This window comes from Artibeus jamaicensis, unplaced genomic scaffold, assembly GCF_021234435.1.
Source record: "Artibeus jamaicensis isolate MK-2021 breed Jamaican fruit bat unplaced genomic scaffold, CSHL_Jam_final contig_723, whole genome shotgun sequence".
Taxonomy (NCBI): domain Eukaryota; kingdom Metazoa; phylum Chordata; class Mammalia; order Chiroptera; family Phyllostomidae; genus Artibeus; species Artibeus jamaicensis.
The window spans coordinates 200,566-220,256 of NW_026521938.1; the positions used below are offsets into that span (position 1 = coordinate 200,566).

Genomic DNA, 19,691 nt, shown 5'->3' on the forward strand with positions numbered 1-19,691 from the left:
CTGAGAGAGCAAGGGGACAATGCGACTTACTTCATTTTGTGTATTCTTGACAGTCTTCTGAGTTCTCTTGTACGTGCATGAATAATGTTTTCAAAGAACAAGTTACATTAAAATTCCTACACTTATAAAACCCCTGAAAGATCACCCTCAGACCACAATTTAAGATTCAGATTCTGACCCTGTCCTCTAGGACCAACTGCTTTGCTGGATTTATTCATCACAATGGTCAGGGAGAATTCACACCATGGAAAACATGCGAAACATGGGGATGGGTGTCGACATAGAAGTACAGAAAGTACAGAGTCCCAAACAAGGTGAATCCAAAAAGATCTACAGAAGACACATCATAATTAAAATCTCAAAGGTTAAAAAGAAAGAATTTTAAAGGCATCAACATAAAAGCAGTTAGTTACCTACAGGGGAGCTCCCATAACACTGTTAGCTGATTTCAACAGAAACTTTTCAGGTCAAAAGAGATTTGGCAAGAGATATTCAAAGTGATGAAAAGGAAGGACCTACAAACAAGATTACTCAGCAAAAGTATAATTTTTAATTAAAGGACAAATAAAGAACTTCCCAGACAAACAAATGCTAAAGGAGTTACCCCACCAAATCGGTATTACAAGAAATGTTAAAGGGTATTCTCTAAGAAGAAGAAAAATAAAAAATAAGAACAATAAAATGGCTATAAAAAATTACTCTAAATGCAGGACACATGGAGAAAACCTAGGTGGGGTGGAAGCAGGGGAGGTAGGTGGGGACTGCTGGGGGGGGCGGTAGTGGGGGGTAAATGCAGACAACAGTACTTGAACAACAAAATAATTTTTCAAAAATTACTTTAAATGCAAATCAATTAATTTCTCTTTTCAAAAGACATATGGTGGCTGAATGCATAAGAAAATAAGACCCTTATCTATGTTATCTACAAGACACTAAATTCAGATAGAAAGACAGACAGACTGAAAGCTCAGGGATTGAAAACTCTACTTCATGAAGATGGAAACAAACAAACAAAAAAAGCTGGGGCAGCAATGCTTATACCAGACACCACAAACTTTACATCAAAGGCTGTATAACAGGAGACAAAGAAGGAATGAAGCAATTGCACTTCTGGGTATTGATCTGAAGAAAGCCAAATTACTACATGGAAAATACTTCCACATCCACACGTTCATTTCAGCATTATTTACAAAAGTGAAGATGTGGAGGCAACCTAAGTGTCCATCAGTAGATTAATGGATAAAGAGAAGGTGGTAAACATACACAGCAGAATATGCCTCAGACATTAAAAAAAAAAATGAAGTCTTTGCCACTGGCAACAACATCGATTAAGGGTATTGTGCTGAGTGAAATGAGTCAGAGAAATAAAAATGTGAGATGATTGTACCTATATGTAGAATATAAAGGAGAAAGTAAATGAAAAAGTTGAACAGAAACAGACTCATACATACAGGGAACAGACTGAAGGTCGCCAGAGGGGAGGGGAGTTACGGGGACTGGGTGAAAAAGGGGAAGGGATTAAGAAGCACACACTGGTGGTTACAGAACAGTCATAGGGATGTAAAGTACAGCACAGGGAATAGAGTCCATAATATTGTAATAACTATGTACGGTGTCTGATGGATACTAGACTTACCAGAGGATCACTTTGAAAGATACATAAATGTCTAATCTCAGAGTGGTACACCTGAAACTAATATAATACTGTACATCTACTATAATTGCATAGTAAAAAATACGTAAAAAGATGATAAACATATCTTGAATTCGTTATACAATGGATGAATTTCTTAACTGTCCTTAATGAGCATGGAGAATAAAGAACTAAAATATCTCCCATGATGACCAGGAAAGTGCACAAACACACTTCTGTTACATTCCCAAGTGTCAAGAGCCCAGGAAAGTGACCTGTGAGGGCTGAGTCAGCCTCTTCTTTAAGGAACAGCAAGTTCACTTCAGAGAATGAGAGACACAGAACCTGTGATGACTGAGGTGTGACCTGGTGAACACTCTCTCAAATGAACGTGAGCTTCTTCCTCAAGGAAAGTCAACGGGCAGTGGACACCTGACAGCACTTGCTGTCTGGATGGAATGGAAGCTCTCAGAGGAAACCCAGGGTTTTGCAAACGTGTGTCTCCCCACGGCAGCCAGACAGCTTCCCAGAGCTGACGGCCGTTTCCAGTGGGAACGGTTAATGTTAACAAGTGTGATTTTTGGTGATGTGTCTGTAAATGCACCAACACTGGGAGATCTCCATCATTAGTGAAACAATGCATCACTTTCAATAATCCTGCTGGACTCAAATCCTGCTGGAGTCAGTACAAGAGCCACTGAAGCCATGTAACAGATTAGGAAATCGATGGTGGTGTTTCAGGTTCCACTTTGCAAATAGCTTTTCAGGAACTACCACTTGGGTAGATTTAGTGAACCATCAATGGTGAATATCCACACTTATCTGCAAAAGTTATTAAGAATGCTCTTTTTCCATATTTGTGTGAGGCTGTATGGTTCTTCACATACTGCAACCAAAATAACAAATTAGAAGCAAAAGCAAGTATCAAAAACCAGCAGATTTCTAGTGATAAAGACAAGCAGTGAGACTTGCAAAAATGTCAAATGTAAGCAGATCCGTTCTCCCTTTACCTTGTGTATTAGGAAATAGTCACATTTCATCAAAACCTTATTTGTGTTAACATATCATAGGTTATTAACTTTATTCTAAATGAATTTCTGAATTCACTTAGAATTACCATTCCTTGTATGGTAAATATTTTTAGCTACAACCCACATAAACAAAATTATTTTGGGAGTCCTCCCTGTTTTGTAAGACTCTATAGAATTCTGAATCCAAAATGTTTGAGAGTCGCTGATTAAACAGCCTGTGGGCCTGGACTCAGGGAGACAGCGGGGCAGAGAGTCCTCCGTACAGGAGGAGGGGTGGAGGCAGAGTCCCGGGTCCCCAGGCCTGCTTCTCAGGTTCTCAGCCCAAGTCCCAGTCTGTGGACGCTCAGTGATGAGAAGTCCCCTTCTCTCTCACAACCTATGTCAAGTCTTACATCCTAGATACTGATGACGCTTCCCCAGTTCTCACTCCCATTGGGTGTCCGACACCGAAGCAGCCAATCAGCCGCACCGTGGTTCCGGGTATAAAGTGCACTCCGAATAGCGGAAGTGATCGTCCCTAGCTGCTCAAGGTCTGAGTCATGGGACCCCGAGCCCTGCTCCTGCTGCTCTCCGGGACCCTGGCCCTGACCGAGACCTGGGCCGGTGAGTGCGGGGTCGGGAGGGAACGGCCTCTGCGGGGCAGGAGCGAGGGGACCCGGCGGCGGCGCAGGACCCCAGCACCGAGCGTGTCTGCAGCGCCCCCTGCGCAAACCCCAGACCCCCAACTCCCGCCTCGGCCCGGTCCCCGCTCTCAGCCCCGCCCCCTTCTGCGGACCCCTGGCCCCCAGCCTCTACCCCCCCAACCTCGGACCCGAAATCGGCGTTCTCCCCGCCCCCAGGCCCCCACACCATGAGCATTTTCACCACCTTCGTGTCCGGACCGGGCCGCGGGAAGTCCCGGTACCTCGGCGTCATCTACGCGGACGACACCGAGATCATGCGGTTCGACAGCGCCGCCCCGAACCCGAGGCTGGAGCCGCGGGTGCCGTGGATGCAGCAGCCGTGGGTGGAGCAGGAGGTGCCGGGCTACTGGAAAGATCGGACCGGGGTTTGCCAGCGCGAGGCCCAGATTAGCCAACAGAACGTGAACCAGCTGCGCGCCCACTACAACCAGAGCGAGGACGGTGAGCCCCGCGCGCCCGGGTCCGCGCGCCACCCCCGGAGCCCGCCCGGCGGTTGTGGGCCCAAGTCCCCGGGTCCCAGCGTCCCCCCGAGACGCCGTGACGCGCCTGGCCCCCACCCCGAGACGGGCACGGGGGGGGGGGCGGGATTTTGATCCACTTTGATTTTCAGTTTATGGTTAATCACCTCGGGTCGGGTCGGTACTAGTGGTTCCGGGGAGTCGCTCTGTTCGTGGGGCTGACATGGGGCCGGGTCAGTGTCGCACACCTTCCAGGAAATTAGTGGCTGCGTCGTGGACTCAGAAGGAGGCTTCCTCCGCGGGTACAGCCAGCTCGCCTACGACGGCGCCGAATACCTCGCCCTGAACCGGGACATGAGCTCCTGGACCTCGGCAGACACCGCGTCCACGATCATCCGGCGCAACTTGGTGCAGGTCCCCGATGCGGAAAGCCAGAGGGCCTACCTGCAGACGACGTGCGTGGGCTGGCTCCACAAGTACCTGGAGAAGGGAAGGGAGACGCTGCTGCGAGCAGGTACCAGGGCGCGGGCCTCCCCGAGGAGGGGGTCTGTGGGCTGGGGCGGAGGGAAATGGGGCAGCGTCAGACTGTCCCTCCTGCTGGGGAGAGGGAAGAGTCCCCCAGGTCTCCTTATTCCGTGAATCACCCGCGGGCCCAGCTTTCTCTGAAGCAGCGGTCCCCAAAGTTTTGAAACCAGGGACAGGCTTCGTGGAAGACAGTTTTTCCATGGACGCAGACCGCGGTCAGCTAGAAGACAAGACTGAGCTCAAGGCGATAACTTAGCGAGCTAGCCCCACGCTTAACGACCAGTATGGGTCCACCGACATCGAGATAGGATCCCTCCTCCAAAGGGCAATAGGAGACCAAGCCTCTTCCGCCAATAACCCACAAGTACTCCCTCACACCCCGCAGCACCTGGTGCGCCAGGACGCTCTGCCTCATTCTCAGAGACAGTCTGTGCCGGCCTCACTCCAGCTTTTCTGAGTCATCAGCCTCCACCTGAGTCTGTGTCTCCCCTTAGAGACCTGGACACTCCTACCCTAGGTTCTCACCCAGATTCTGGAACTTTCCAATAAATAGGAGATTATGCCAGGTGCCTCTGTCCAGGCTGGTGTCTGGGTGGTACGTTCCCATCCCCCACACCCGCTGTCCTGTCCACTCTCAGGGTGGTCACATGAGCACTGCTGGAGTGTCCCATCACCATGCAAAGTCCCTGAATTTTCTCACTCTCCCCTCAGACCCTCCAAAGACACACGTGACCCACCACCCCATCTCTGACCATGAGGTTACCCTGAAGTGCTGGGCCCTGGGCTTCTACCCTGCTGACATCACCCTGACCTGGCAGCGTGAAGGGGAGGACCTGACCCAGGACATGGAGGCTGTGGAGACCAGGCCTGCAGGGGACGGGACCTTCCAGAAGTGGGCAGCCCTGGTTGTGTCCCGTGGAGAGGAGCAGAGATACACATGCCATGTGCAGCACCAGGGGCTGCCTGAGCCCCTGACCCTGAGATGGGGTGAGGAGGGGGCGTGGGCACAGAGCCTCTCTCTCCTCAGGGTGTCCCTGAGCAGGGGCAGGACTCAAGCCTGAGATTGACCTCTCACCTTCCCCTTGCAGACCCCCCTCCTCAGACCACCATCACCATCTTGGGCATCGCTGCTGCCCTGGGTCTCCTGGGAGCTGTGGCTACTGGAGCTGTGATGTGGAGGAGGAAGTGCTCAGGTGGGCAAGGGGTGGGGCTGAGTTCCCTGTGCCCCTGGGGGTCAAGTCCAGGTGGAAGTGTGCTCTGCCTCCTTAATGGGCATCGTGTCCCCACACGGGTGCTTGTCCATCTGGGGCCTATTTCCTAACACGGACTCTTTAATGAGGGCCGTGGGAATGTGAAGGACACATTTATCACCTGATGATTCTAGTGATGGACACTGATTCCCAGCTGTCACAGGTCAGAGGGGAAGGCTCCTGTTGAGGACAGGCATCCAATCAGGTAGTTGGTCCATTCCTGGCACGTGTACTCTCTCTGTATTTCCTGATCCCACCCTGGGTGTTCAGTCCCAGTTCTGGAACCTTCCCTGTGCTTCAGGAGTGTGGGGCTCCTTTAGGGTCATGGGACCCAGCCTCCCCCCTGACTTCTCACAGAACATTTTCTTCCCACAGGCAGAGGCAGGAAGAGCTACACCAAGGCTGCCTGTAAGTCTGGGTGTTGGGGAGGTGACATCTGGGACCCTTGGGAGAGTGTGGGCTGGAGTCTGTGAGGGGGGCTCCCCCACCCCGTAACTCTGCTGTGTGTCTTCCCCAGGCAGTGACAGTGCCCGGAGCTCTGATGTGTCTCTCCCAGCTCCTAAGGGTGAGACCCTGAGGGCAGGAAGTGGGGGCATTGGAACCAAGGGGCAAATCAAGATTTTGGGGATTCTCAGAATGGGACATTCTGAGCATGTGGTGGCTATGGGAGTTGTGGCATTTCTGAGACTGACCTGAATTTGTTCATGACAACTTTCTTTCCCAGTGTGACAGAGCTGCTTTGAGCAGGACCTGGTACTCAAACAGTCACCTCGGCCTCCCCTTGGGAATTTAAGGATCCCTGACTGCTGTTTTTGCAACCGGCATCAGAACATGTCTGTGTTCATATCAGCACAGTGAGGAGCTGGTCACCAGGCCACCCTCCCCACGGGGACCTGCATCCTCTCCCCAGGGGACTGTCCTGTCCTAGCAGAGTTGGGGTGAGGCCATCCCTATCCTGGTCATGCCTCATCTGGGTCACCTTTGTTATTCCTTTGTCCTTGTCACTTCAGGAGAACCTTGTCCCAGCAGGACCTGGAATCTCAGGGACTTGAATGTCACCCTGGCCTTCTGGTCCCTCCAGGACTGTGCTCAGTGAGGGCTTCCTGAGTCTGTGTCAGCCTGGGCTCAGGCCTGGGTCTGTCCTGCAGGTTCAATCTTTTGGGTACTTCTTTATTTTTATAGATCTTGTACCTTTTCTGAGTATTTAAAAATAAAGTTATTGGGATATTTATATTAAATGATAGGAGTGTATCTTTTTATTAAATTATTGGGGGGTGTTCTTATTAAATGTGTTGGGGTGCACTGGTTAAGAGGTTCCTGTAGGTTTCAGGTGCACATTTCTATGATACAGAGTCTGTACATTGCACTGTGTGCCCACCACCCAAAGTCAAACCATCTTCCCTCACCAGGTACGAGGCCCCTCCGCCCCCAACCCCCTTCCCTCTGGGAACCACCACCCTGCTGTCTGTGTCCCTGAGTTTTAGGTTTATGTCCCACATGTGACTGACATCATATGGTTCTTAGCCTTTTCTGACTAGGTTATGAAGCGTGACATTCTCTAGGCCCACCCATGTTGTTACAGAGGGCGGTATTCTGTGTTTTCCTATAGCTGAGTAGTTCTTCTCTCTCATCCTCCTCTGGGTGTCCCCACGTGACAGCAACAGGAGTCACTTTGCCTGTCATTGTCCCCACATGGCCAGGGTGGCCCCTGTACTCAGGAATCTGTGGTGTCCAGAGGCGAACTTGCAGACTCATCCTGCTCTTACCTCCCTGGGCGTGATGGTTCTCCCACCTTTTCCCACCCTCCTCAGAGGAACTGGGTTCTGGAATCAGCAGAGAGCAGGGGCCCTGTAACGTCTCATCTCAGATACGTTCCTGCCGCGATTCTGCTCTGCTCGGCCACCGTCTCCCCAGCCGTTCACTCTAATGGGGACCCCGTGCAAACTCAGGGATGCACAGAGCAGAGGCCCCTGCAGATTTAGGGGGACAGCACCGTGGGGAAGTGGGGGGGGCATCGATGGCAGCGTGAGTGTATGTTGTAGTGTCACCACAGCACAGCTGGGGGCTGAGGCCACATCAATAAAGACACTGTCACTTCAATAGATCGGTGTCCCACAGTGATGAGTCACTCAACCACTGTTTTGTGAGTACTGAGTAGATGACTCACCACTTTTACACCTGGAATAGCAACACATCATGGAAATATTATGAGATTGGGTCCAAACCACCACAATAGAGGATAATCACAATGAAGTGAGTCTTACATACTTCTGGGTTTCATCGTGAATATAAATGTTAGGCTTATGCTGTACGATAGCTATTATGCATTCAATAGTATTATGTCTAAAATAATGTATATGACTTTATTAAAATATACTTTGTGGTTAGTAAAAATGCTAGCTCTCTTCTGAGCCTTTAGTGAGTTGTCATCTTGCTGGTGGGAAATCTCACCCTGAGCTGTAAAACAAACACAGCCTGGTCCGGGAACTCGGTTGGAGTTCCATATGGAACTCGGTCGCTCCATATACCACAAGGCTACGGATTAGATCTCCGTTAAGGCCACATACCTGGCTTGCAGGTTCAATTTCTGCTCAGGGTGCGTACCTCAGGGAACCCATCAATGTTTCTCTTATATCCATGTCTGTCTGTCTGTCTGTCTGTCTGTCTCTCTCTCTCTCTCTCTGCCTTCCTCTCTCTGTAAAACCTGCAACAACAATCCTCAGGTGAGGATGAAAATTAAGAAACGCAGATCTGTGAAGGGCAGTCGCAGCTGTATACCTGCGCATCAGTGAACGAGCACAGGCCGAATGGCCGGCCTCACAGAGCACATGTGGTGTGGCAAAGGGACAGACTGCGCGCTCATCCTTCAGATAAGATCCCTCTGTAACCACATTAGAGCAGCAGCATCAGTAGGAGTTTCCTGTAAATCACTCCTGGGAACCAGTAGGTGGTCGGTCAGTCAGCCAACGCTGCAGGGTTAAGGTGGTCACACCGAGTTAGAGCGTTATTAGGTGCAGAGAGCAGGAGTACTTTATTAGAAGCCTATCATCGGTCAGACAAGTGTGGAATGTGGTGAGAGGTCAGTAAACGCTCAACGGATTGAGGAACAGAAATCAACGAGCGGCCTGAACGCTCCATAGTGTCAATTTATGGCAAAGAGGGAGCGGACCTGGCCTCCTACGGGGCTGGGCTGAGAGTTCGGGGTTCAGAAGGAGGAGTCAAAGCAAAGCTGAGTCCCAGGCCTAGATACTGATGACGCTTCACCAGTCCTCTCTCTCATTGGGTGTCCGGAGGCCCAACCTACAGCAGACCGGCCCCATAAGCGCCTTCCGCGGGAAGAGGAACTCATTCTCCTCCGAGGCTCCAGTCTGGCCCATGGCGTACCGAACACTCCTGCTGCTCTCGTGGATCTTGGCCCTGATCCAGACCTGGGCCGGTGAGTGCGGGGGCGGGAGGGAACGGCCTCAGCGGGGCAGGAGCCAGGGGGCCCGGCGGGGGCGCAAAACCCGGGGGAGACCAGTCTCCTGCGCCCGGGCACAGATTCCGGACTCGCGCGGCGGCCCGCGCTGCACCGGCCCTACCGCTTCCCTGCCCGGCCCCTCTTCTCAACCGCGGCCGCGGTTTCTGTCCCCCGGGCCCCTGCCCCCGCAGGTCCGACCGCGAACCCAGAACGCGCGTCCTCCCTGCCTCCGGGCCCACACAGCCTGAAATATTTATACACCGCCATGTACGAACCGGGCCGCGGCAAGTACCGGTACATCGTCTTTGGCTACTTGGACGACAGGGAGATCCTGTGGTTCTACAGCGACTCCCCAAGCCCAAAGCTAGAGCTGCGCGTACAGTTGGTGGAGGGGGAAGGCGCAGGGTTTGGGGAGGAGCAGACGCAGGAAATCAAGGACAACCAACGGATGAGCAGAGCGAACCTGGACAAGCTGCGCGCCCACTACAACCACAGCGAGGACGGTGAGCCACGCGTGCCCGGGGCTCGGGGATGAACCCATCCCCACGGACGGGCCAGGGTGCCCCGAATATCCGGGTGCGAGCCTCATTCGGAGGCCTTATCCCGGTGGGCGCGGGGAGGGGCTAACTCGGCGGGGCGGGGTCAGGGTCTCACACTCTGCAGGAAATGACCGGCTGTGTCGTGGGGTCGGACGGACGCTTCCTCCGCGGGTTCAGTCACTTCGCCTACGACGGCACCGACTACGTCTACCTGAACGAGGACCTGAGTTCCTGGAATACAACCACCAAAGTGGACCAGGTCACGGTCCACAACTTGGTGCAGGTCCCTGACGCAGAGCGCAGAAGAGTCTTCCTGAAGGACACGTGTGTGCCCTGGCTCCAGCTGCTCCTGGAGAAAGGAAAGGGGACGCTGCAAAGAACAGGTACCAGGGCGCGGGCCCCTTCAGGGCGGGGATCTGTGGGCTGGGGCGGCTTCCTACAAGGAGAGGAGGGAAATGGGCCTGTGACAGAATCCTGCTCCTGCTCGGGAGAGGGAAGAGTCCCCCAGGTTTCCTTATTCTGTGATTCACCTGCGGGCCCAGCTTTCTCTGAAGGACAGTAAGGGAACCAGCCTCTCCCTGAAACTCCCCACAGCAGTTCCTCACACCCTGCAGCACCTGGGGCACCAGGATGCTCTCCCTGGTTCTGGGGCTGAGACCTTCTCTGGAGGCCTGACTCTGGGTTTTCTATGTCATCAGCCTCCACCTGAGTCTGTGTCCCCTTAGAGACCTGGACACTCCTACCCTAGGTTCTCACCCTGATTCTGGAACTTTCCAGGAAATAGGAGATTATCCCAGGTGCCTGTCTCCAGGCTGGTCACTGGGTCGTACACTCCCTTCCCCCACCCCACTGTCCTGTCCACTCTCAGGGTGGTCACATGAGCACTGCTGGAGTGTCCCATCACCATGCAAAGTTCCTGAATTTTCTCACCCTCCCCTCAGACCCTCCAAAGACACGTGTGACCCACCACCCCATCTCTGACCATAAGGTCACCCTGAAGTGCTGGGCCCTGGGCTTCTACCCTTCGAACATCACCCTGACCTGGCAGCGTGAAGGGGAGGACCTGACCCAGGACATGGAGCTGGTGGAGACCAGGCCTGCAGGGGACGGGACCTTCCAGAAGTGGGCAGCTGTGGCCGTGCCCCCTGGAGAGGAGCAGAGATACACGTGCCATGTGCAGCACCAGGGGCTGCCTGAGCCCCTGACCCTGAGATGGGGTGAGGAGGGGGCGTGGGCACAGAGCCTCTCTCTCCTCAGGGTGTCCCTGAGCAGGGTCAGGACTCAGGCCGGAGGTTGACCTCTCACCTTCCCCTTGCAGAGCCCCCTCCTCAGACCACCATCACCATCCTGGGCATCTTGGGCATCGCTGCTGTCCTGTGTCTCCTTGCAGCTGTGGCTGCTGGAGCTGTGATGTGGAGGAGGAAGTGCTCAGGTGGGCAAGGGGTGGGGCTGAGTTCCCTGAACCCCTGGGGGTCAAGCCCAGGTGGAAGTGTGCTCTGCCTGGTTAATGCTCATGGTGTCCCCACACAGGTGCTTGTCCATCTGGGGCCTATTTCCTAACACTGACTCTTTAGTGAGGCCCAGGGGAAAGTGAAGGACAGTTTTATCACTTGATGATTCTAATGATGGGGACTGATTCCCAGGTGTCACAGGTCAGAAGGGAAGGTCTGTGCGGAGCACGTCCAGACCAGCAGTTGGATCAGTCTCCACACACACATACTATTTCCTGATCCCACCCCGGGTGTTCAGTCACAGTTCTGGAACCTTCCCTGTGCTTCAGGAGTGTGGGGCTCCTTTATGGTCACGAGACCCAGCCTCCCCCCTGACTTCTCACAGAACGTTTTCTTCCCACAGGCAGAGTCAGGAAGAGCTACTCTCAGGCTGCCTGTAAGTCTGGGTGTTGGGAGGTGACATCTGGGACCCTTGGGAGAGTGTGGGCTGGAGTCTATGAGGGGGGCTTCCCCACCCCGTAACTCTGCTGTTGTGTCTTCTGCAGGCAGCGACAGTGCCCAGGGCTCTGAGGTGTCTCTCCCAGCTCCTCAATGGTGAGACCCTGAGGGCAGGAAGTGGGGGGCATTTTGATCAAGGGGCACTAATGGGTTTGAGGATTCTCAGAGTGGAATATTATGAGCCTGTGGTGGCTGTGGGGGAATGTGACACTTCTGAGACTGACCTGAATTTGTTCATGACAACTTTCTTTCCCAGTGTGACAGAGCTGCTTTGAGCACAACCTGGTGCTAAAACAGTCACCTCGGCCTCCCCTTGGGAATTTAAGGATCCCTGACTGCTGTTTCTGCAACCAGCATCAGAACATGTCTGTGTTCATATCAGCACAGTGAGGAGCTGGTCACCAGGCCGCCCTCCCCACAGGGACCTGCATCCTCTCTCCTGGGGACTGTCCTGTCCTAGCAGAGTTGGGGTGAGGCCATCCCTATCCTGGTCATGCCTCATCTGGGTCACCTTTGTTACTCCTTTGTCCTTGCCACTTCAGGAGAACCCTGTCCCAGCAGGACCTGGGATCTCAGGGACTTGAATGTCACCCTGGCCTTGTGGTCCCTCCGGGACTGTGCTCAGTGAGGGCTTCCTGAGTCTGTGTCAGCCTGGGCTCAGGCTGGGTCTGTCCTGCAGGGCCTATCTTTTGGGTACTTCTTTATTTTTATAGATATTGTATACTTTTCTGAGTATTTAAAAGTAAAGTTATTGGGGTATTTATTAAATGGCAGGGGTATGTCTTTTATTAAATTATTGGGTTGTGCTCTTATTAAATGTATTGGGGTGCACTAGTTAAGAGGATCATGTAGGTTTCAGGTGCACATTTCTATGATACAGGGTCTGTACATTGCACTGTGTGCCCACCACCCAAAATCAAACCATCTTCCCTCACCAGGTACAAAGACCCTCCTCCCCCAACCCCCTTCCCTCTGGGAACCACCACCCTGCTATCTGTGTCCCTGAGTTTCAGGTTTATGTCTCACGTGTGAGAGACATCATATGGTTCTTAGCTTTTTCTGACCAAGTTACTGAGTATGATATTCTCTAGGCCCATACATGTTGTTACAATTGGCTGTATTCCATGTTTTCCTATGTCTGAGTAGGTTGTATGTATGAGTTTTCATCTCATTCTCTCTGGGTGTCCCCACTTGACAGCAACAGGAGTCACTTTGCCTGTCATTGTCCCCACATGGCCCAAGGTGGCCCCTGCACTCAGGAATCTGTGGTGTCCAGAGGTGCAGTTTCAGACTCATCCTGCTCTTACCTCCTTGGGCGTGATGGGTCTCCCACCTTTTCCCACCCTCCTCAGAGGAACCGAGTTCTGGAATCAGCAGAGAGCAGGGGCCCTGTAACGTCTCATCTCAGATACGTTCCTGCTGCGATTCTGCTCTGCTCTGCCACCGTCTCCCCCGGCCTCTCACTCCAGTGGGGGCCCCCGTGCAAACTCGGGGATGCACAGAGCAGAGGCCCCTGTAGATTTAGGGGGACAGCACCGTGGGGAAGTGGGGGGGCATTGATGGCAGAGTGACAGTATATTGCAGTGTCACCACAGCACAGCTGGGGGCTGAGGCCACATCAATAAAGACACTGTCACTAGAACAGGCAGGTGTCTTACAATGATGAGTCACTCAACTAGTGGTTTTAGAGTACGGGGTAGATGGCACACCATTTTTACATCAGGAATACAGACCTACCTCGGAGATGTTTGGGTTCAAGTCCAAACCACTGCAATAAAGCAAATATCCCATTGAAGTGAGTCACCACATTCTTTTGGTTCCCTTGTGAATATAAATGTGAGGCTGATGCTATACTGTAGTCTATTCAGTGTTCCATAATATTATGTCTAAAAGGTAATGTACGTGTCTTTGTTAAAATATACTTTGTCACTAATAAAAATGCTTCCTATCACCTGAGCCTTTAGTGAGTTGTAATCTTTTTGCTGGTGGGAAAACTTACCTTCAATTTTAAGACAAACGCAGCCTGGCTGGGGGGCTCGGTTGGAGCATCACCCCACACACCAAAAGGTTACGGGTTCGATCTCTGTTAGGAACACATCCTGACCTGCAGGTTCAATTTTGGTTCAGAGCGGGTACATTAGGCAACGAATCACTGTTTCTCTTACATGCATGTTTCTCTCTCTCTCTGCCTTCCCCTCTGTAAAATCAGTAACAACGACCCTCAGGTGAGTGTTGAAAATGCAGGGTCTGTGAAGTGCAATAGGGTCCGGCACCCCTGCACCTCAGTGAACTCAGCAGAGTCCTAATTGCTGACTTTACAGAACATACAGTGTTTGCTAAACGTCCGCACGTTTATTAAGCCATTTCCAGTCACTTTATGCTCATGAATGTACAAGGAGGTGTGGAAAATCCCGGGAAGAATGGAACTTATGTCACATGACAAAGAGACTGCACGGCTCCTCAGTGATGTTCCCTGTGACCACCTGTGCTCCATGCACTAGTCAGGGTTTCTTCCCACACATCTGTGTGACCCTTTGTGCCTCTGGCTGTGGCTGGTTGGCTCCTCATTCTAACCAAGTGCCGCTTTGTCACCTAGAAGCCCCCCCAAGTTTCCATGCCCCCTCTTGGAGACCTCAGGGGTGTCTGTGTGGAGTCAGAGAGCTGACCAATCAGAAGGTGAGAACACCTGCTTAAAGCAGGAAGTGTCCCAGCACCCACTGTCCTTAATCCACTGCAGACACCGCTCTCATTCTGCAGATGCTGAGTCCCGGAAGGTCACGGTCAAGGACCTGATGTCCTTAGTGGACGTATATAAACAGATCAAAGAGAGATGTGCCCTGGCCGATTGACTCAGTTGATTGGAGCGTTGGTCCCTGTACCAAAAGGTTGTGGGTTTCTGATCCGTGATCAATGTATCACAGACAACTGATCAATGCTTTTCTCTCAAATTGATGTTTCTCTCTCTCAAATCAATAAACACATCCTTAGATGAGGATTTAAGACGAGCACTCAAGCCAGAAGACCCCCCTCCCCGCCCCAGAGGTGTGTGTGTGTGCCATTTTTCGCAGCAACGGACAAACACATTTGTTTCCAGTGCCCAGCAAACCTCCCCGAGACCCCGGAGGAAAGCAGGAGGATTTCAGGAGCAGCTGGATACAGGAGGCTCACGGGCCCAGAAATAATCCTCATGCTCGTTTATAATGTGTGGAGTTAGTGAGGCTCCATTAGCTCTCGGTTGGGAGTGATGAGAACCGACAGGGTCACGGAGAACGTTCCTCAGGTGACCCAGGGGCGACTCTGCCACGGCCGCCCCACCCCCGCCTCTACCCTGGTTCCTTCCCCTTCCTCACAGCAGGGCTTCCCGGCACCAGCTCCACAGCTGCACCGCTCAGCTCCCACCAGAGGGTCGAGTCCTCCTTGGAGTAAAACTGAGATTCTTCACGGGGTGGAGCTAGGATGGGGCTGCAGGTGCAGCGGGCACACCGATGTGCCCTGTGGCGGACAGAAGATGGGCCGTCAGCCCCCGGGCGGAGTGCAAACACCCCTTAGGGTGACAAGTCAGACACTGTGACGCTCCCCGCACAAGCCGGTCTGCGAGACCTGCCACCAATCGGGCGGGGGAGGGGCCCCGGGGCCAGGACCCCAGGTTCTGCTGCCCCAGTTTCCCCCTGCAGTGCCCCTGGCAACCAGCAGAGGGCCCCGAGGGCAGAAGCGACATTCAGGCCCCCACAGCCGTGGCCCTGCATTTCGTGGCTAAAACCAGGGACAGGCATGAAGATGCCGGGGTAGCACAGCGGGGCTGGTGGCCACGGGAACAGGAGGCAGAGAGAGCCGCCGAACTGAACCAACGGTCGGGGATGCAGGGAAGGTAAACGCTGGAGACACAAAGCGACCAGAAACCAAAGGTAAAATCCCTGGAAAGAGTCCTCGTAGGTCAATAATCGCCTGAATGGACACGAACCGAACTCGCCCACCAAAAGCTGGTGCAGAGGGAAGCTGAGTGGCTTGAAAACAAGGCCCAACTAGACGCTGCCGGTAGGAGACCCATCTCAATCCAAGGAGTCACAGCCGCTCACAGGGAAGGGGACGTGAAACAATCCGATTTCAAAACGGGCAGCCCCACCGGAAGGAAGAGTCAATGGGTTGGAGCGTCTTCCAGTTCACCGAAGGCTGAGGGTTCAATTCCTCCCCGGGGCTTGGAGCAGACCAAGCGATTGATGTTTCACTTTCACATCAATGTTTCTCTCTCTCTCTCTCTCTCCCCCCCCCCTTCTTCTCTCTCTAAAATCCATAGACACATCCTCAGGTGAGGATTGGAAAAAGGTGAGGATGGGCACTCCTCCAAAGAGGACGTACAGATGGCCAATAGACATATGAACAAATGCTCAATGTCCCTGATCACCAGAGACATGCAAATTAAAACCACAATGACGTATCACTTCATGCTTGTGGGAAAATCTACCTTCAATAAAGCCACAAACAAGTGGTGGCCAGAATGTGGGGGAAAGGAACCCTCATGCACTGTCAGTGGGAATGCAGACTGGTGCAGCCCCTGTGGAAAACAGTGTGGGGTTCCCTCAAAATATCAAAAATGGAAGTGTCTTTCGACCCAGTGATCCCAATTTTGGGTATTTATCTGAAGAAATCCAGAACACTAACTTGAAGGAATATGCATCCCTAAGTCCATTGCAGCATTATTTACAATAGCCAAGCTCTAGCGGTAGCCCAGGTGCCATTTAACAAAGCAAATAGACAAAGCAAATAGAAGGAAACTCACAGTCACAGACAACAGAACGATGGTCACCAGAAGGGGAGGGGTGGTGGCAGAAGAGAGGACAGGGGGTCACATGGGTGGTGATGGAAGGAGACTACTCAGGTGGTGAGCATTTTTATTTCCCAGCGAGGGGCCACAGCTGGATGGTGTATACAAGCCCTAGATGTCCCACCTGCCTCTCTCAGCTTGAACGACCCCTGTACATGAAGTGACAGGTCCATGGGTCCAGTGCACTGACTCATGGCAGAAGGAGTGATATGCATGGTGGACTGTGCCCCTTGCTCCCCGCGGTCTCTCAGAAGGACTTCAGGCCAGTGCACTAGCTGGCAGAGCTGGTTTGTAAGATCTGCTTATCAATTGACATTTCCTACTGTCAATTGAACATTGCAGTCACCAATTTAACATTCTCTCCCTGTATTTCCACATCATTGCTTTGTTTTAATCGCAGTGTGTACGACCAGAAAGGTTCTCTCCACAGGCATCATCCAGAACATGGGGACAGGCTGGTCCAATGGGAGACTCCAGTCTGAGCTCCATGAATGATAGAGAGGTATTACAGTGTCCTTTGGGTCACATGGACAGAGGAAGACCCCAGACCCTGAGCAAGGACACAGTGGCTGCAGTTGGGAGTATTTTCCAGACTAGACACACCTGAGGCTGTGAGCAGCAAGAGCTGTGGGACTTGAAAGAATAGAAAGATCAGCCCCTGTCACAAGGAACAATCAGTGGGAGAAACTTGGGGACAGAGTTCACTACTGGATGACACAGGACGACCAGTGCAAGGGACTTGTGGGCAGAAATCAACTCCCAGATCACACAGGTTGACCAAAGTGAGGAACTAGGGACAGAGTTCTGCAGAGAGAAAGAGGAACTCTGCTGGCAAGGGCCCCGCGGGGAAATGCTGTGATTGGAGCTCCTGGGGTGCGGACGTCCCTGCATCCCAGTGATAATGTGACCCTAAGCCCAGATTCTCTCCGGGGGAAGTGGGACACTTTCTCCGCTTCCTGCCCTCTGATCCTGTGGACTTCTCTCCGTTCCCAGTCGCAAGAATTGCCTAAGAGTGCCATCTTGTGGTCATGTCCTGTGTCACGTTCATTGTCCTCACGGCCTGGCCCAGAGTCTCCATGGTGCTTCACCTGCATAGACACCACCAGGGGCTGCAGCACATTCACACCCTGCAGCCGCCACCAATGCCCTCCAGTGACCAGAGCCACCCACACCATCCTGATGCTGGTGGACACCTGTGTCACCTTCTATATACTGAAAGGTGTATGTGACTACTAAAAAAAAAAGAAATGAATCATTTATTTAAGGAAGTGGCACCAAACCTGGAGTCACAGGTGAGTTATTGCTCTAATACCTGGCTCCCTGATGGCTTCTAGGGAATGGCCTGCATTGGGGACTGAGGGGACTGGGGACTTAGGGCCAAGGTCTCCATTGATTGGTAAGCACTAGGGTAGGGGTGGTTGGTCATTGCTTCTGCTTGTATGTCAGCCATGAGGTCTTCTGTCTGGTTTCACAGTTCGTTCCACTGCTCTCCCCAGAGTCTCAGTCTTCATGAGCATGTTTTTCAACACATCAGATATTCGACCACTTTCACCTCTGCAGATACCTGTCCACAGCCCTTTGTTCTCTCACAGGTGGCCTGGGTCCCTGCACATCAGGAGCTGGGCAGACACCCCGGATGTCCTTCCCCTCGTCTCAGGCAGCCCCGGCCTCACCTGTTCTGGCCCCCCTGTCACCTGGATCCCATGTGTTCCCCTTGTTTGGTTTACTTTCTGATTTTCCCCACATTTCCTGCTAGTATTTTGCAAAAGAATGTGCAAATTTAACTATGAAAACTTTAAGCACACGAAAAAACTTTGGGCTTTCTTAGCCCTTATTCACATCTTGACTTATCATAGAACTGTGCTTTGGAAATATATTTTTCTCCAGAAACTGGAAAGCATTGCTTCAACATCTTCTAGTCTCCAGGGCCATATTTGCTGCCTCTTGAAGTTTTCAAGGTCTCTCCCACCCTCTTCCTGCAATTCCACTGTGACGTGTCACGGTGTGGGTCTGTTTTTATCTGCTGTAGCAAGAATTTGATTAGGCTGTTCAAAAAGTAAATTTTTATCTGTAAACTTCAAGAAATATTCTTGGATATTCATTAAATCATTTCCTGCTCATCATGTTTTATTTTGATTTTCCCATACTATTTTTAAACTGTCATTATTAACTTCTTGGAACCTCATGACTGACAGACTAATAGGTCTTTTCTCCAGCTTCTCCACACTTTTTCACTTGTGCGACTCAGTAGGAGAACAACTTGAATCTTCCAGTTCACCCATTGAATTATTCATATCTATGATGATACTTTTGATTTCAAAAGACCTGTCCCATTCTATGACGGCGTATAATTGTTCTTTTTCAGATGCCATTATCTTTTACATCTTTCAGATTAGATGGATACCAGTGCATGGGGACGCATCGGTGTCCTGCTTATCCACCTCTGTGATATAAGAAACTTTCCCCCACAGCACTGGGTTGTGACTACATTTCCCTTTGTCATTTCTGCTAATGGTCCATTTCCCCCACGACTGTGCCAGTCACAGAGCCAGGGTCTTACTCTGGCAAGTAATCCTGACATAATAGAGGCCTCAAAACCCATGCTGGGTGAAGAACTTGACTGTGGTCTCAAAGGCTAACGTACACAGCCCCTTGACGTCCTCCTAAGCTTTGCCAAGCAGCCTCCTATCACGGAACATTCAGAAACATGACAACAGTTCACTTGCATGGAGTGCAGAGTCCCAGTGAGGCAGGATAGGAAAAAGTTAGAAAAACTCCTGGGGAAGTGAAATGGGGAAACCGAGGCAAGAAAATTAAGCAAAGCCAAAGAGTCTGAAGAACTTACAACCAGCCTGGGAGTCACGGGACTTTATCTCCCCTAACCAAGGACACTGAGAACAAATGGCTTGTACCTCCCCTCCCTCACCAGAGAACACATAGCTTAAGTCTCCCTGGTCAGGGGAAAATAGACAACAGAGACCCAATTAATGCCATTTGTGCCTGATGAACCCAAGGACAGATGAAGTCAGGGGGGACAAATAGAAGAAATAAAAAAACCATTAGAGCCAGACAGACCTAAGATCAAAGTAAAACAGTGAAGCTGACCAAAGAATAATATCCACCCCTCTCAGTACTCATTTTGATGCATCAACGTATTAAAAACGCCCTAGGGAAGCTGATGAATATTCTGCCGAAACCCTCCCGTAAGATTCCCACCCAGAGAAGAAAGATAAAAACCCTCCAGACAGAGACCTGGGGCAGCTCGCTCTAGAGCCCACCCACACCCCCCTGTCAGACATGAACTTCCTTCTCTCCTTCTGAGCTCTAAGTTGCCCTTGAGA

The 19,691-nt window shown here is 51.9% G+C and overlaps 4 protein-coding genes across 5 annotated transcripts in view; all 4 read left to right on the forward strand.

The window, feature by feature from the left end:
- LOC119065882 (patr class I histocompatibility antigen, A-2 alpha chain-like) overlaps nt 1-6,821 on the forward strand; it is a 35,289-nt gene extending 28,468 nt beyond the window's left edge. The window contains exon 8 of the mRNA XM_053672020.1: nt 6,305-6,821. Coding sequence (XP_053527995.1) covers nt 6,305-6,309 — 5 coding nt within the window. The 3' untranslated portion in view covers nt 6,310-6,821. The remainder of the gene's footprint in view (nt 1-6,304) is intronic.
- The window catches only part of LOC119037808 (patr class I histocompatibility antigen, A-126 alpha chain-like), a 195,358-nt gene that overhangs the window by 41,347 nt on the left and 134,320 nt on the right, over nt 1-19,691 (forward strand). The gene's annotated exons all lie outside the window — the stretch shown is intronic.
- Nucleotides 3,173-6,091, forward strand: LOC119065883 (HLA class I histocompatibility antigen, alpha chain G-like). 2 transcript variants are annotated; one of them, XM_053672021.1, is made up of 6 exons: nt 3,173-3,267; nt 3,504-3,788; nt 4,044-4,319; nt 5,042-5,317; nt 5,419-5,523; nt 5,956-6,091. In XM_053672021.1, the coding sequence occupies exons 1-6, from the start codon at nt 3,204-3,206 to the stop codon at nt 6,051-6,053; spliced, it is 1,104 nt and encodes a 367-aa protein (XP_053527996.1). In that variant the 5' UTR covers nt 3,173-3,203; the 3' UTR covers nt 6,054-6,091. The 2 variants fall into 2 exon arrangements, with proteins under 2 accessions (XP_053527996.1, XP_037023941.2); XM_037168046.2 differs by having other exon boundaries at nt 5,419-5,977.
- LOC119052964 (class I histocompatibility antigen, Gogo-B*0201 alpha chain-like) lies at nt 8,940-13,478 on the forward strand. The gene is made up of 6 exons (XM_053672046.1): nt 8,940-9,016; nt 9,232-9,543; nt 9,687-9,962; nt 10,521-10,796; nt 10,898-11,011; nt 11,434-13,478. Exons 1-6 carry the CDS (start codon nt 8,956-8,958, stop codon nt 11,550-11,552), a joined length of 1,158 nt encoding a protein of 385 aa, XP_053528021.1. The 5' UTR covers nt 8,940-8,955; the 3' UTR covers nt 11,553-13,478.

What these genes read in the sequence shown, in the direction of transcription:
- LOC119065883 (XM_037168046.2), top strand. Translation starts at nt 3,204, where the DNA reads ATGGGACCCCGAGCCCTGCTCCTGCTGCTCTCCGGGACCCTGGCCCTG. An exon ending in CTACAACCAGAGCGAGGACG is followed by an intron (nt 3,789 to 4,043) that starts GTGAGCCCCGCG and finishes GGGCCGGGTCAG; the next exon opens with TGTCGCACACCTTCCAGGAA. An exon ending in GGAGACGCTGCTGCGAGCAG is followed by an intron (nt 4,320 to 5,041) that starts GTACCAGGGCGC and finishes CTCTCCCCTCAG; the next exon opens with ACCCTCCAAAGACACACGTG.
- LOC119052964 (XM_053672046.1), top strand. Translation starts at nt 8,956, where the DNA reads ATGGCGTACCGAACACTCCTGCTGCTCTCGTGGATCTTGGCCCTGATC. An exon ending in CCTGATCCAGACCTGGGCCG is followed by an intron (nt 9,017 to 9,231) that starts GTGAGTGCGGGG and finishes CTGCCCCCGCAG; the next exon opens with GTCCGACCGCGAACCCAGAA. An exon ending in CTACAACCACAGCGAGGACG is followed by an intron (nt 9,544 to 9,686) that starts GTGAGCCACGCG and finishes GGGCGGGGTCAG; the next exon opens with GGTCTCACACTCTGCAGGAA.